This window comes from Trichosurus vulpecula, chromosome 1 (assembly GCF_011100635.1).
Source record: "Trichosurus vulpecula isolate mTriVul1 chromosome 1, mTriVul1.pri, whole genome shotgun sequence".
NCBI lineage: Eukaryota > Metazoa > Chordata > Mammalia > Diprotodontia > Phalangeridae > Trichosurus > Trichosurus vulpecula.
In genome coordinates, this window is record NC_050573.1 from 427,721,798 (window position 1) to 427,739,146 (window position 17,349).

A 17,349-nucleotide genomic window follows, 5' to 3' on the forward strand; every position below is an offset into this window, starting at 1 on the left:
TATGTTCAAATTGGGGATATTCTACAATTCTGTAATTGTGTTCCTAACCTTGGACAAATTCTTTTAATTGATGGATAACCAACGTGCCTTCCTCTGTCTTCATTCAGAGAGGTGCTCAGCTTTTTACCTCAACTAACCATGTGCCACTTGAACTGGGTGATTGTGTTCTTTTACAATGGATAAAAATTTCTTCATCTGAGAAATGGTGTTAACCTTCTATTTATTAACAAATTTTCTTCTTTTATCTGTAATGGGAATCATAGTTTCATCTCCTTTCAGGACTTTGAAAATTTTAGATTTTACTTGATTGAGCATTTTTGGATTTGAACAGGAAAATTTATTCCATAATTTTAATTTTTTTTAAAAAAAATGGAATTTTTAACAATTCCATTATCTTTTAACTTTCTGTTGCCAATTCTGAGATGTGACCCAAATGAGCAGGTACATTAAAATTTCTTGGGCAAATAATACTTAACCTGCTATATAATGTAAATTAGAATTTTTTTTCTTAATACTATTTTACTGCGGTTTTATTCCATTAAAAATTTAGATGCTTTTCCTGGAAAATTTTGACATTGGGCAACTTTTTTTTTGGGGGGGGGGTAGGGCAGTTGGGGTTAAGTGACTTGCCCAAGGTCACACAGGTAGTTAAATGTGTTAAGTGTCTGAGGTGGGATTTGAACTCAGGTCCTCCTGACTCCAGGGCCGGTGCTCTACTCACTGCGCCACCTAGTTGCCCCAACATTTGGCAACTTTTAACATTTATTATGTTGACCAGCTACCATATCACTTCTTTAACGTGAAAACCATCCATTTTTATGCATATAATAGTAGTTTAATTTCCATCCCTTCACTTCAATCTTCTGTTAAAGAAATTATGATAGAACGTGAGAGTTTCAAACTTTACCCTTTTTTTTCCTTTGGCTTCTTTGTAAATTACAAGATTATAAATCATGACATATAGTTGACTCATTCAGTTCAGTTAGGCAAACAGAATTTTTAGTTGATGGTTTCTTATTGTTGACAGATGGCACGACAATGGTTATGTGTGTAGATTTGGGAGTTAGGAATATTTGAATTTAAATCTCACATCTGATTATTACCAGTCACGTGACCGTGGACAAATGACATAAATTCTCTGAAACATAGGAACTAATAATTCTCTTCATCTTGAAACTGGTTCCAATCTGTACTTGTTAAAGACATTCCTTGCTGGCTCCTTTGCATTCTAGGCAATTTAAATCTTTTATTTAGAGGTGTAGGTTACTGAGACAGACTTCTAAATACCAAATTGAATACTTAACCAGTAACAAAAAGAAAGGTTTTAAAAAAAGTTATACATTTGGAAGCTCCTAACACCTAAGCATATCCATGTTTGGGCTATTATATTAATTGTCATTAGATTATACTAATAATTTTGGCATACTTATTTTCCAGTTGTAAAAAATAGAAGAGAACTGACTTGGTATAACTGATATTTGTAAATAGGATTAACTTAAAGAGTTTTTTATTGTTGTTGATTTGCGTGGGATTTTTTTATTGTTTTAGAGTGTCTTAAATTTTATTTATTCTTTCTTTAGGGGTTAGGAGCAGACAGCAAGAACCTGTATCCTTTCCTGCTCCCAATTATTCAACTGAGTACAGATGTTTCCCAGCCACCACATGTTTATCTTCTGGAAGATGGTTTAGAATTATGGTAAGAAGAAGAACTCTGGGTCTCAATTTTACTTTTATTCCTGCCTTCCTCCTTTAGCTACTCTTTGTAGCTATGGAATTTGCCGTTTGGGGAATGTATTGGGATTATGGTAAATTTCTATATGCAAAGATTGTCTTTCATGAGAGGTTAGCAAAGTTGGAATGTGATTTTTACTGGATATACAGAAGTTATTTTTCAACTTCTTTAATACAGTGAGTGCTGAGATATGTCTGAAACACAAGGTTTGCTACAATAGTGATTTTTTTTCTGTAGCATTTAGTCTTCATTGTTGACATATATTGCTTTCCTGGAAAGGTTAACAAGTATCCATTCCACAATGACATACTGTGTTTAAAATGAATTTCTCAATGTATGAAAGTCACATATAAACTTCAGGATATAAAAATGGCTCTTCAAATAAATAAGATAGGAGGAAGAGATTCGATATTAACATTTAGAACATGTTTATTAGCTTTGGTTAGAGTCAGAAGTTGTAATGAACTTGAATTACTGTGGAGATGAGTCTGCAGTACAGCCTGAAGAGGGTTAAAAATATAATCACCTAGCTTCATTAGATTATCAGCATCCCACAAAAAAAAAAAAAAAAAAACAGCCATCTTTAAAAAGGAAATAGGCTTGATTGACAAAGGAAAGGGTTTTCCCAGTCCCATTTCTTTGGCGAAAACTCAAAATATACCTGTTGTTGATTAGGAATGAAAAAGTCCCATTAAGTAAGAGTGAGGCATAAAAAGTTAGGTGAATGGGTACCTAAAGGCCTTTCCATATTCTATTTCCTCCCCCAGAAACCAGTAAGTGATTCCTGTCTACAGCCATTAGGAAGGATTAAAGTTTTCGCTTTACCAAGATCTAGTCGATTGGGAGTTTATATTTAGTAAGTAGAAGGAAGGAAAAGAAAGAATATGTAATTGGGAACCCAGTTCCACAAAATACCACAGTTTCTTAGATAGCTGTTGTTTGGATTTGTTTATTAGACAAAGAGCTTAGACTTTGAAAAAATTGTCTTCTAGTAACTTGTGTTTGATGCTGCTCATAGGTATTATCTTTCTAGTGTGAATTTTAGTTTTTGATTGTGCTGCTAGGTTGCTGCTGTGACAACACTCAGTTTGCATTTAAAAGTGACCAACAAAGAAAGAAAAGTGACAAGTGAGACCAGTGAGAAAAGCTTACCAAGTGCTATCTAACTGAATAGCTGAGAGAAGCCATGGAAAACAGGGGAAAACACCTTAAGAGCAGACAAGGGAGGGAAAGACGAAGAAAGGAGTGGACCTGGGGGATAATAGCTTTGTTTTTGAGTGTGTTCTACTAGGGATCATATCACTAAAGGATAGCCACCTAAATTTCTTTAAGTGTGTGTGTAGCTTAATTCAGTCCCTATTGAACATAGGGTCTTTTAAGTTAGGTAGGGGATGTTTAATGATTTTAAAATTGATTGTTTCCAGATTATTTGCTAAAGTGACAAAATAAGTTCTCATTGTCACTAATGTTACATTAAACATTAGTTCTTTTTTGGGGCATTTTTTTCTAATTAAATCTTAATCTTAAAACAAAAACCTCCTGTATCATTAATTGCTTATATTATATAACTACCTGACAGTGCTTTATACATACCCCATGCTTAATAAATGTTTGAATTGAAATAGAATTTCTACTGCATACTGCAAATTTTCTAAGAGAATTTTATTTTAAAGTAAAGGAAGTTCAGCCAATACTTAAACTATTATTGTATAAACTACAGCTAAAGAGGAAACATCAAATAGTAAAAAAAAATCTATAAAAAATTTAAAAATGAGACATTGATCTGAATTATAAAGATAAATGATGCAAATATATTAAAATATTGTCATGTTTAAATTGCTATTTAGGAGTATGCTAGGATTCTGTAAATATTAACATTTTATAGTAATGGAAACTTAATTTTGCTGTTGAATGTCTTGACCCCACTTTCTCCACTGCTCTGTTGCCCCCTTTGCTCTAGATGGAAGTGGATGGGGCCAGAGTTGGGAAGCATTCAAGGTGCCACCATCCTCCCCTCCCTTACTCTGTTTACCATCTCTTCAACACTTATGACTTTTAGTATTAGTCTTTGGTGAATAATTTCCATACAATATGCCCATCCTTGACTTCCCCACCAAGCTCAAATCCATTATTTTAAACTGCCATTTGGATAAATTTTCACCTTCCTTGGACTTAGTTTCCTAATCTGTTACATGAAGCTAGATGAACCCTAAGATGCCTGGAACAGACCTGTGATCTTTTGATCTCTGTCTGCATATTATATCGAGAACAAGAACAACAACCAAAAATAATAGCTAATATTTCTATAGTGTTTACTGTATGCAGGTACTATGATAAATGTTTTTACAATTATTATCTCATTTCATCCTCATAGCAGTTCTGAGAGGTAGGTACTGTTATTATCCCATTTTATTGTTGAAGAAACGACAGAGGTGAAATGATTTGTCCAGGGTCACACAGCTAGTAACTGAGGTTGGATTTGAACTCTAGTCATCTTGACTCCAGGTCCCACACTCTATCCATTTGTACTTCTAGTCGCACAGTAGATATTGCGCTCACAATTCAAACTCAGCTTGTCAAAACAAGAATTCATTCATTTCGTCTGTTAACTGGCTGTTCTTCATAACTTCCTTATTTTGTTGATATTACCACTATTCTGTTGCTCGTATCATCGTATTTCAAATTTGAATTATCTTTGACTTTTCTCTCCCACATCGCTCATATCTTTTCAGTTGCTTAAGTTTTATTGATTTTACCCATGTGATCTCTTGATTTTCCTCTTTCTACTCATACTCCCACTACTCCACATACTTCCACCAAGTATAATAGTGTTCTAGTGTTTTTTTTTTTTTTTGGCAGGGCAGTTGGGGTTAAGTGACTTGCCCAAGGTCACACAGCTAGTACCTGTGTCAAGTGTCTGAGGCTGGATTTGAACTCAGGTCCTCCTGACTCCAGGGCTGGTGCTGTACTACGCCACCTAGCTGCCCCTCTAGTGGTTTTCTTATCCTCTAGTTTCTTACCTTTCCAATTTTTCACAATATTATCAAAGTAATCTTCATAAGACATAGGTTTGACAATGTTAATTTCCTTTAGTTGTACTCTCTTGTATGTTGAATAAAGTATAAAGTTTTTAACTTCGAATTTTCGTCCCACCACAACAGAGACATTCCAATTTAAAAGGAAGAAATAAGAGAATTTTATTTGAAACTGTGAACTTCTATTCTAGTTTGGTTTGGTTTTTTTTTTTTCTTGGAGGGGAGAAGGGAAGGCAATTGGGGTTAAGTGACTTGCCCAAGGTCACACAGCTAGTAATTGTGTCAAGTGTTCTGAGGCCAGATTTGAACTTGGGTCCTTCTGACTCCAGCACCGGTGCTCTACTCACTGCACCTAGCTGCCCCCTTCTATTCTAGTTTATGTTTAAAGTGTATATTCCACTGTAAAAATATTACTTCTTTGTAGTAATTTCCTGATGGTTAGTGTCTCCTTCTGAACTATATTTTCCTTCAGTTAAAAAAAAAGTTTTATTGATATTGTTTTCTTTGTCAGTGGTACTTTTCCAGTCTTAAGGTTTTGAAATGTTGTCTGTTTTTTAATTTTTCAAAACATGTTTTTTTCAGCCAGACTGTATCACCCTCTGTCCTGATTCTTGTCCAGTATTTCTTATTTCTTTTTCTTTGCTCATACTCTTTTTATTTCCCCATCTATTCAGATTGATCAAATTCTCATGCCATTCTATTTTTCTATTAATATTTTAAAATTTTCTTTCAAATCATTTTTAAACTTTATTATAGTATTTTTATACATGCTTTTGTAGCCATATTATGATATATTTCCTATGTTTCAGAGCAGTTCCTTTCAGCTTTATATTCTCATAGCCTAGCACCATCCAATTCTCTCATTTTACGGATGAATAAACTGAGACCTAGTTAAAGAGGTTAACTGGTTTTCCCAAGGACATGCAGGTTGGAAGGGGGCATGGCTGGCCATTGTGTTATATTCTCAGCCCTGTGATTGTAGTGTGCAAGTGCACTCCCTGCCCCCACCACCACCCCCCATGCATTACTGGGTCTGTATGCGAAGCTTTTCCAGTGTGGTGTAGTGTGTAATGAAGTTTATTCTCTACTGGCATAGTCCCCTGCCAATGAGGGGAATATATATGGAATGTTTTTATTTCACAGTTTATATGCTAATCTTCACAAAATTCAGTCCATTTATAAATAATGGAAATTTATATTTGGATATATAGCAGAGATAATGTTTGTTAATACTGGGGGTAGTACAGTCATCCTTTTGGTTGATTTTGAGTCGATATACTCCAGTGGCATTTCAGTGTCAAGCGAACACTCCTTTCTTACATAAACTCTAGTCTTATCCTGATCTTTCACTGATCATGTCAAAAAATCTATGTCTCAGTCTGCAACCTTAGTCTGTCATATCTCTGTGTAGCATTTTTCATCATGTGCCCTCTGTAATCATGGTTGGTTATTACATAGATCAGAGTTCTTAAGTCTTTTAAAGCATTTCCCTTCACTGTGTTGTTATTGTACCCCTTCTTCTGTTTGTTCTGCTGATTTCAATCTTCCATCAAATCACAGAAGTTCCCAGCTTCCTCTGAAAGGTCCCCTTCATTTCTCACAGCACTATACTGTTCTGTCACATTCATATGTTATAATTTGTTTAACTACTCCTCAGTCTGTGGGCATCCCCTTAGTTTCCAGTTCTTTGCTACTATAAAATCTCTGGCAATATTTTTGTACATATAGGTCTTCTTTAATCTCTTTAAAGAGTAAACCTGTAGTAGTGGTATTTCTGAGTCAAAGGGTATGCCTGGTTTCATAACGTTTGGGGCATGGTCCCAGATTCCTTACCAGAATGGTCGGGCCACTTTACACCAATAGTTTGTTAATGTACTTGTTTCCCCTTAGCCCCTCCAGCATTTGTCACATTGTCATTTTCTCTTTTCATCAGTTTTGTTAATCTAATTGGTATGAAATGTGGAACCTTGGAGTTATTTTGATTTGTATTTCCATAAACTTGATACTGTTTCCTGTAATGATTGTAAATGCCATTGATCACCCATGCAAATTGTTTTTGGCAAAGTTCTAAAGTCTGCTAATCATATATATGTCTTTACATTTTCCTTTTGGGTATCTGTAATTTTGATTCTTCTAAATTCTTGGTTTTCCTTGATGTGCAGAGTCGTAGCTTCATCCCTAGTCTGTTAGAGATAAGCTTTTGGTGAAATGAGTGGTTTAGGAACATTCAAAGCACACATTAAATTTGCCATATGAATTTGATGTCAGTCTTTTCTTTTGACCAAAGTCAGGGTATACCTCATTGATCTTCTAGAGTACCTGTTTGAGGTAGACATATTGAGAGGTCAATTTGATGCACTGCCTAGCTGCATGTTATAGTCTTGGCAGCATGCCATTTTCATCTGCTTTGTTTTCCCAGTGTATTTTTTAAGACTATTCTCTCTCTCTCTTTTTTTGGCAGGGCAGTTGGGGTTAAGTGACTTTCCCAAGGTCACACAGCTAGTACCTGTGTCAAGTGTCTGAGGCTGGATTTGAATTCAGGTCCTCCTGACTCCAGGGCTGGTGCTCTACTCACTGCGCCACCTAGCTGCCCCCAGTCTTTTGCATTGATATAGATTCACTAAAGAGAATTTCTGATGCAATTGCTATGATGTTTTCTTTGAATCAGAACATTTCACAATAGGAAATCCTTCTGTTTGGTCCGTACTCAGAACCTAGTGGTACTGGTCAACACTTTTACTCTATTTAATACCTTGCTTCATGTTAAGCCTAAATGGAACATTGGAGAGAACCATTCCTAGTCTTTTTGGTCATGTCCAGCAATTCATGAAACAGAAATTTATGCCGCTATAATACAATTTAGAATGTGATGAGATAACATGTTAATGAGGGGGGGACTATTTCTAGCTGAAACCATTAAGTGAGAACTTTTAGTGTATATTATTCTGTAAATTATACTTCTAGTTCATATGTTCTTCAAAGTGTTAATACATTCATAGGCAGTTCTGTGTATATGTTTAGTGTTTTCTATAAGGTACACTAAAAAGGTAAGGTATTCTTAATGTTGTAATTCATGACTTGTCTTTCAGATGTAGAGACTTTTCTTAGCCAGTATCTACATTTTTACATTTCATTATACTTGTCCAATATAGGAGTTATATAGGAGATGAGGATCTGCTTAAAATAATATCTTTAAATCATATAATTTGGTAGCTGCTTTGTTAAAAGATGATGTAGAAGTGCAAGTATATTGCCTATAATTAGTCTTTTCCTGCTACCTTTTATTTAGAAGGAGTTAAGTATATGGTAGAACAGATAAGATAAAAATGAGTAACCTTTTCTATCCTGATTTCATTTGACTTTTTTTCTGTGGCAAATAAAACTAAACTACATTTTAGTTTCTTTGATAGAACTACATCACAAGTTTTAATTCAATAAAATAATTTTTTATTATATATTATGATATATTCTTTTTATTATTGCCTGAATAACTCCACTTGTCAGGCTTGTCATAGGTGCTAGTTAGGTTAATCCTTCCTATACAAACTTTTGTTGATTTTTGACCAAGTGTTATACTTGCCTGAAAATATATTTTTGTGTGTTTTTCGAGCAGCATTTACAAGTTCATTATTTTCATTTTTTATTATTATTTAATACTTTAGTTTTCAATATTGATTCCCACAAAATTTTGAGTTACAAATCTTCTCCCCATTTCTACCCTCCCCCCTCACTCCAATATGGCATATATTCTGATTGCCCCATTCCCCAGTCAGCCCTCCCTTCTGTTACCCCACTCCCCCCCAATCCCCTTTCCCCTTACTTTCTTGTAGGGCAGGATAGATTTCTATGCCCCATTGTCTGTATATCTTATTTCATAGTTGCATGCAAAAACAACTTTTTTTTTCAGCATCTACTTTTAAAACTTTGAGTTCCAAATTCTTTCCCCACTTCCTTTCCCACCCACACTCCCTAAGAAGGCAAGCAGTTCAACATAGGCCACACATGTATCATTAGGCAAAACACTTCCATAATAGTCATGTTGTGAAAGACATACCTATATTTCCCTCCATCCTATCCTGTCCCCCTTTATTGAATTTTCTCCCTTGACTCTGTCCCTTTTCAAAAGTGTTTGCTTTTGATTACCTCCTCCCCCTATCTGCCCTCCCTTCTATCATCCCCCCTTTTTTATCCCCTTCCCCCTGCTTTCCTGTGGGGTAAGATACCCAATTGAGTGTGTATGTTATTCCCTCCTCAGGTCAAATCCAATGAGAGCAAGATTCACTCATTCCCCCTCACCAGCCCCCCTTCCCTCCCAACAGAACTGCTATTTCCTGCCAATTTTATGTGTGATAATTTACCCCATTCTATCTCTCCCTTTCTCCCTCTCTCAATATATTTCTCTCTCATCCCTTAATTTGATTTTTTGTTTTTTAGATATCATCCCTTCATATTCAACTCACCCTGTGCCCTTTGTCTATGTATATGTATATTCCCTTCAACTACTCTGATACTGAGAAAAGTCTCATGAAACATACATGTCATCTTTCCATGTAGGAATGTAAACAAAACAGTTCAACTTTAGTAAGTCCCTTATGATTTCTCTTTCTTGTTTACCTTTTCATGCTTCTCTTGATTCTTGTATTTGAAAGTCAAATTTTCTATTCAGCTCTGGTCTTTTCATTGAGAAAGCTTGAAAGTCCTCTATTTTATTCAAAGTCCATATTTTTCCTTGGAGCATGATACTCAGTTTTGCAGGATAGGTGATTCTTGGTTTTAATCCTAGCTCAATTGACCTCTGAAATATCATGTTCCAAGCCCTTCTATTCCCTATGTGGAAGCTGCTAGATCTTGTGTCAGCTTGATTGTGTTTCCACAATACTCAAATTGTTTTTTCTGGTTGCTTGCAGTATTTTCTCTTTGATCTGGGAGCTCTGGAATTTGGTGACAATATTCCTAGGAGTTTTCTTTTTGGGATCTTTTTCAAGAGGTGATTTGTGGATTCTTTCAATTTCTATTTTACCCTCTGGCTCTAGAATATCAGGGCAGTTTTCCTTGATAATTTCTTGAGAGATGCTGTCTAGGCTCTTTTTTTGATCATGACTTTCAGGTAGTCCAGTCATTTTAAAATTATCTGTCCTGGATCTATTCTCCAGGTCAGTGGTTTTTCCAGTGATATATTTCACATTGTCTTCTACTTTTTTATTCCTTTGGTTCTGTTTTCTAATATCTTGATTTCTCACTCTGGGCTGTGCTCCGCTCCCAGCACCATGCGATAGACCCTTCCCAGCAACCATCCAGGCTCTCCTTGGCTGGAGACCTGCTTCCCTCTGCTATTTCATGGGTTCCGCAGCTCTAGAATTTGTTCAGAGCCATTTTTTACAGATGTTTGGAGGGATTTGGGTTAGAGCTTAAGCAAGTCCCTGCTTTCCAGGGGCTATCTTGGCTCTGCCCCTGTAATGTCCTATTTTCATTTTTAAAAAAGGGATGTAATGTGTCTTCTGCTGTAGAGTTTCATTTGTTTCTAACTACATGGCCTACTAATTATTTTAATCAGTTCCATTAATTTTGTTATAGATTTGGACATATTTTAAGTAGTTATATTGAATACAATTGTCATCTATTTCATCATTCAGATTTCTCCCTTTTCAGCAGTCATGTGACAATCTTTTGTTTCTTTGAGGAAAAATTAAGTAAAAATAGAAGTTTTGAAAACAAAGAATAGCAGCTTCTGTATTTTGCAATACCTGAAATAGGTAGTAGAATTATGTGAATTGAAGTGAAGCAGTAACGCAAAGAAGAGTGTAAAATATCATTGTGTTTGAACTTTTGATAACATTAGTGGCTCAGAAATGTATGAGGTCACATTTCTACTACCTCTGATGTATTTTTAATACCATATTGAAAAAAGGAAAAATGTGGAAATAAAAGCTCTCAAATATGAGCTTGTATTTTTCTAAGTTTAAAAAAAAAAAGTATGTTTGTTTTGCATTAAAACCCCTCCAGATATCTAATTGTTCTAATTGTGTCTGTATGTTGCCAAGACAATAAGTCCTACACCAAGTGTATTCAGAGAAAAAACTGATTAGTGGGTAGTTTGCTGCTAAGAGAAATAGCAAACTGATTGAATTTTTTCCTTCTGAATGATTTCTGTTTCAGCAAGTATTAAAATTTGTCCATTGTCTTCTTTTAAAGAAAACAGCACTTGTAACATTTGCTACCAAACATGCTAGTTAAGAATTACATTTAGTCAAGAGATTATGCTTAGAATTATTAAATATAAATTTATATTTATTTAGATAAATTGCTTAACATTATTAGCTTCTTAATGATTTTGATTTTTGAAAACTCATCCCAGAGATGAACCTATTTCTCTTCTTTCACCCTAAAATATTTTTGTTGCACTCTTGTTCAATAGAAAATTTTTCCATTTTACTCTGACTTGTGTTAAATATTATGGTGGGTCTATTGTCAGTACAAAATTTTTATACAGAATCACTTGTAAGGAACATTTTCTGAAATTAAAAAAAATTTATTGCATTTTACAGATTAATTTTTTTCTTTTTTTTTATTAAATCTTTAGTTTGCAATGGAATGTGAGTCTTGTATATTAAATATATTTGTGGAAGTATGCCTAATTATAGTTGAGATGTACTTTTATAAGGAAAATTGTATATATTAATATATTTCTTTCTCTACTATCTCATTTATTTTGTGTATACTCATAAGTATGTATAGGTTGTCTGCCATGATAGAATATAAGCGCCTTCAGAATAGGGATTTTTCCATTTTTGACTCTGTGTCCCCAGCCCCTAGCAATGCAACTGGCATATACGAAAAAATGCTTGTTGATTGGTTGATTCAAGGAAATATATTTAGAAATCATTTTAGTGTCTGAATGACTTCATATTAAAAAACAGTGAAAAAATAACTGTTGAAAGGCTGATTTGATTTAGGATCATGTCACTTTTGGTCAGAATATTGCTCATATTTTGTCCATTCAGTTTTTAAAGGCATTCTTGAATGGAGATTCCATAGTGTTTCTTGTTAGCTTATTTAAAAATATTTTTTTCTCGTTATTCTGAAATCAAAAAATACCAAAAAATAAGAACATTAATACAAAGAACAGAAAGAGGATTGCCCATGAAACTTAGTTTGGGTTTTTTTGGGAGTATATAATCAGTTCAGCATATTTGCTCCAAAGCTTCCCTACTTGTCTGTGTTTCTTTCCGAATCCTTTTTTCTTCTATGCATTTAAAAAATAATTCTCACATATTCTTTCATTTTTTTTAGCATCAGTATTTCTGGTCCCTCACTGCACCCCAAGTCTTCCCTCCCATCTATTTGCCCCGTCCCCTTTTGCCCAATAAACCTAGTCAAGGAAGCCAAATCCACACATTGGCCATGTCTAAAAATTTTTCTTATTTTGTACTTTTGTCCATCATCTCTTTGCTAAGAGATGGCAAGCATATTTTATCATGGCTTCTCTGGAGTCTAATTGATCATAACATTGATGAAAGTTGTTAAATATTTCAGAGTTTTTTTCTTTCTTTACAATCTTGAAGGCATTGTGTACTTGGTACCTTGTTCCTATTTATTTAGCTTTAGATTGAACAAAAAAGCTCTCATATACTGTACATCTTCATGTTTTTTAGGCATGGTTCTTACTGTCTGAGTTATTGTAAGGTAGAGGGCTACCCAGCTAGCATCCCCCATTAGTATAGATAACTGTTGTTCTATAGCCATCTTTTTGATAATGTTCTGCAAGATGTTTTTATTTTTAATAAACAGATAGTGGATAGTCAGTTTTAGTGTCAGGAATACCTAGGATCAAGCCTTACCTCTGACACATACTAGCAGTATGATCATAGATAATTTCCTTATCTGGGCCCCAGACAGTTCTTAAGTCCATAAATTTTAGGGGAGTTGCCAAGAGAAATTTTGGAAATATAGAGGTATCATCAGGCAATTGATAAAAACTTCCAGTTGGAATTAAAAAAATAAAACCAAAAAACCATAAAAACAAAATACAGATGATAAAGGTAGTTTTGCTAATTAATATGTTCTCCTTAAAAGGGTTCTATTTTATTGGCTTGGAAATAATTTTGTGATTGCATGCCTAGCCTGTTTACAGCTCAAGATTTTTTTTTTTTACAACAGTCAGTATTATTACAATACAAACAGTGACTATAATTAAGGTGTTTATCCCTGTTGATTGGTCCAGAGTAAAAATCGTTTTGCTTCTATCAGTATAACTTCATTGCTGATAGATATTTGAATATAATGAATCTTTTCCTATAGAAGAAGGTATAATCCTCAAAATTAGAAAGTATCTTTTACTGGAAAAAAAAATCAGTTTTGATTGAGTTAGGGAATACCTTTTCTGCCATTTCCCTGTTGTTGCATACATGTATGTATGCGCATATACCCATGTAGATTAAATAACTCGTATATTGGCTTTCTTAGATTCTGGAATTTTTTTTAAGGGAGAGTATTCATCATTATGTGCTGTGTTTCAGCTATGGATCATATTGGGATAAGAAATTATTTTTATATCTGTTACAATTTTAAAAAATATGTTTAATAGAAAGGAAAATGACTTTTGCATTTTATTTCATCTTTTTGTAGGTTAGTGACATTGGAGAACAGTCCATGTCTTACACCAGAGCTGCTTAGAATCTTTCAGAACATGTCCCCACTTCTTGGTATGTGTTCAAATGTAAAATTTCTGAAGTTTATATTTATAGTCTGTTTTTCAGGCATTGTTGATTTTAAATTATTTTCATTTTTATAACCTTGCTGTTATTTAAAAATGCATGATCACATTTGAATAATTTTCAAAAATTTTCTTGGGTTTGTTATTTTTGCTTATAAAGGTATAGCTATAGCGTGTAAAATTGGACTTTAAATTGCCTAATAAATATTGAGTGGAACATATTTTCAGCTGTTAAATTCTTAATGTCCTTTGTATGTGTTTATGCCATTAATTAGTGTGTTTATGTCATCAGTCAGTTACTGTTTAAGAATCTTGGAAAACAGAATTTAAAAAAAAAAAACCACATGTGCCCTGATTTTATAGGAAGATTCAAAATTTCAAATTCAGCAAATGTTTTGTAAGCCATAGGATGTTAAGGTAGAAAGTGATTATCTAGTATACAACCCCTTATTTTTCTGAAGTGAAAACTTTTGCTCATAAATATGAAGAGACTTGCCCATCAGTGAGATAGCTAGCAGTAAGGAAACCAGGATTCATACTCAGGCTTGATCCATTGTTCTTTCCACTGCATCATTCATGTTCCGAAGCACAGTGTGATATGTTGAGTATACAAAGTTGATAGTTATTGTCATAACTGCTCTCAGGGAGTAAGGAAGCCAGGATTCAGACTCAGGTTCAATGACTCCTAATCCAGTGTTTGGCTACAGTTTATTCAATGTATTTGAATTGTAAATTCATAATTGTGGATGAAGTTAATATGAGTTAAGGAAATGGGTCCTGGTGTAGTATGGCTTAGATAATAAAGTCATGGGAAAGAAGGAAGAAGGTCAAATAAGACTGGAAAGATAGGTTGGAGTCTGATTATGTATTCAAAGTACTTTTGTAAATTTAGAACCCTGTAGTTTCCTTCAAAGCATGGTTCAGATCATTCTCTCTCCCTCTTGAAAATTTTTAGTATTATGTTTTATATCTTTTATATTTACCTATCTGTGAACATATTTTCTAATTAAAATATATAATCTCCTTGAGGGCAGAAATAGTTTAATTTCTATCTTTTTATCCTCAGTGTCTTTGAATATGGTACATTTATTTAAGAAGTTATTGAATTTTAGAATGGTAAAAGACAAATGTCAGGTATAATTCTTTCTTTTCTGTAATTGGGATTTTATATATTCTGAAGACCTCTTTTGTTTTCTGGATCATTCACTGTGAGTGTCAACATTGCTGTTGAAATGGTACTTTAAAACCAGTGAAAATTAAGAAAATTATTTCATGTTCATAAGGCATTTTTATTAACTAGCAAGTGTAGCAAAAAGGCACCTTATGTATATCCAGTATACTTATTATTCACTTTAGGTAGAAATGAATATTTAGTGAATGATGGGCAAGAAAATGGGTATAGTTGGCTTTGACTTTAAGAAAAATTACCATGACTTAAAAAGGAGAATCACGGACAGCTTCAGAGAACAGAGCTGTGATAGGATAATTTTGCTGAAATAAGAAGTTTTAAATTCTGGTCACGGATATTAAATTTCAGTGCTGCCTTCATCTTGTAGTGTTTTCCTGCAGAGCCACTCTGCTTGTGATCGAGAATAGGGAAACTGTAAGTGGTTTCCTTATCTCTAGGATCATGCCTGTAGTCCTTGGATTGTAGATTTGGAACTGGAAGGTATCTTAGAGCCCCTGCCCCCCACTCTTGCCAATTTTACAGATGAGAATCTGACTGCCTAATAGACTGTGACTTGCCAAGGTCATAAAGGAATGGTCTGCCTTGAGAGGTACTTGGTTTCCTCTCCTTGGAGTAGCAACAGCATAGATGTGTCTGCTCTTTCCTCTTACGCATCTGCACTCTGGTAATAAGCTCAGATCGAGTATGGTGAAGCATTGCTATTCATGATATCGTGTATATTCTTCTCTTCAGTCTTCATCAACTTTTTCCTTTTTATTTGATTTTTTTGAAGATTTGAGGTTAGTTAGCCCTGACTGTATTTACTTTAAATGAAAGGTGAACAATAAGTAGAAGTTGACATCCAAAGGATTGAGCCAGTGTACATTTTTAAATATGAAAATAGTTTTGTAGCCTGTCTTTCAGGAAACTATTTGAGAAGCAGAAAATATTTAAAATATTCCATTAATTTTATATTATACAATATTTCCATTATTTTAATTTTAGTGTTGTTAATATGTGTATATACTGTGGTGCGGTTTCTTAAGTTATTGTTAGCCCATCTGAAAAATTAGATGCTTAGATTAGATATGGTCCCTTCTAATTATAAATCTTTGATCCTGTGATCAGTGGAATCTCAGTCCCCCTAAGCCAGATTGTGAGGTTTTAGTGCTTGGTCTTTGTCCATCTGCTCAAATGAACACATTACTACTGTTATTCCTGTGGTTATTTCCTAATGAGACTATTTTATAAAAAGGAAAGGTACATCTTCTTGCATTTCTTGCCACATTTTCAATTATTCAACTTTCTGTAGCCTCCCCTTTAGCAAATTGGCTTATTATTCCCTCTCTACTGACTTACCTTATCTTTTCTCCCATATCTTTTTTACCGTTGTCTTCTCGGTTTGTCCAGATTCTACTCAGATCACAAGACCCAGTCAAATTAAATTTCTTTAGAAATTAGGGGTGGTCAGAAAAGGGATCTGTAGGAAAAACCTAAAAGCATTCTCTGAAAATCATGGCTCTTTCCTTTCAATTTCTTCAGCAGGTTTTCTGTATAAATATTTTAGTAATGCTTTGTAGCGTTTGTTTTGTTGCATTGAACTGTTACTTCTCATGTATTATTTATTATTCACCTATATTTGTATTTTGCTTTGGAATGAGAAGTCATAGAAAGGCAGAATCACTTTGCCAAATATTCGAAGGGTAGTCATGGCAGGTTTTGTAGAATTATTCTTGTTTCCAGAAGGTAGAACCAAGGCCAGAAGGTCAGAGGTAGAGGTAGATAGTTCTGCTCAGTATATGAAAAACTATCTAAGAATTAGAGCTGTTCAGAAATAGAAAGGAGTGTCTGGTAGCTAGTGAGTTTATATCATTGGAGATGTGCATGCAGAAGCTAGGCCTGTACTTCTTTGGAATATGGTAGAGGTATTTCTTTGGTAGCCCAGGGGTTTTTTAGACAAAGCCCCTAAAGAAGGAGTTCTTAACTGAGGCTTTGGGAACTTAAAAGAAGAAATTGATAGCTGTATTTCAGGGTTTCTTTGTATTATTTTGTGGGTTTTTTTTTTAAAATTAAAAAAAATCTAAGGAAGCATTTGAAAAACATTCTGATGATAGGCTTCCCTTGACTGCAAAGGGGTTGTTGACCCAAAGTTAAGAATTTCAACTCTATGATCTCTTTAAACCCTTATGAATCTTTGGTTAAGTGATTGTCTTGTTTCTCTGAGTAGGTAGCAAGCCCTTTGAAAGCTAAATCTGTATTCTATACTTGTATCACCCATTGTACCTAGTGCCTATTTTTATTGTGCAGTCCTGCTGTGTGTGATTTGTGTAAAAGTTTCTGAAGAAAAAAAAAAAAGTTGAAATCAGTATACATGAGAGACTGAAATCTGGACCAAAGTGTTTTTTGTTAATTCTGGATTCTAGTATTATCTGCTACTTTGGGGCTTATTCTTCTCATCTATAAAATGAGAATGAGCTGCTTCTCCTTTAAGGGACTTAAAAGAAAGATCAGCACCATAACAAAGTCAAAGACCCAGAAGTCCTAAGAACCAGCAGCATTCTGGCTGACATCAAGGTCTAGGGATTGTTAGATTTCATCAGTAGATAACATGACAGTGTTGTGGGTCGGGAAGGTGTAGAGGCAGGGCTGATGGTTAGGCCTAGTGTTAAAGTGCCAGTCTAACTCTTTCACCTCCATATTC

The 17,349-nt window shown here is 34.4% G+C and overlaps 1 protein-coding gene across 2 annotated transcripts in view; it reads left to right on the forward strand.

Annotated features, from left to right (window-relative positions):
• The window catches only part of IPO11 (importin 11), a 212,354-nt gene that overhangs the window by 98,044 nt on the left and 96,961 nt on the right, over positions 1–17,349 (forward strand). For both annotated transcript variants that reach the window (XR_005010886.1, XM_036767335.1), the window contains exons 21-22: positions 1,581–1,696; positions 13,393–13,469. Coding sequence is in view for 1 of the 2 variants with exons in the window: in XM_036767335.1 (XP_036623230.1) it covers positions 1,581–1,696; positions 13,393–13,469 (193 nt within the window). In the remaining variant the exon portion in view is untranslated. The remainder of the gene's footprint in view (positions 1–1,580; positions 1,697–13,392; positions 13,470–17,349) is intronic.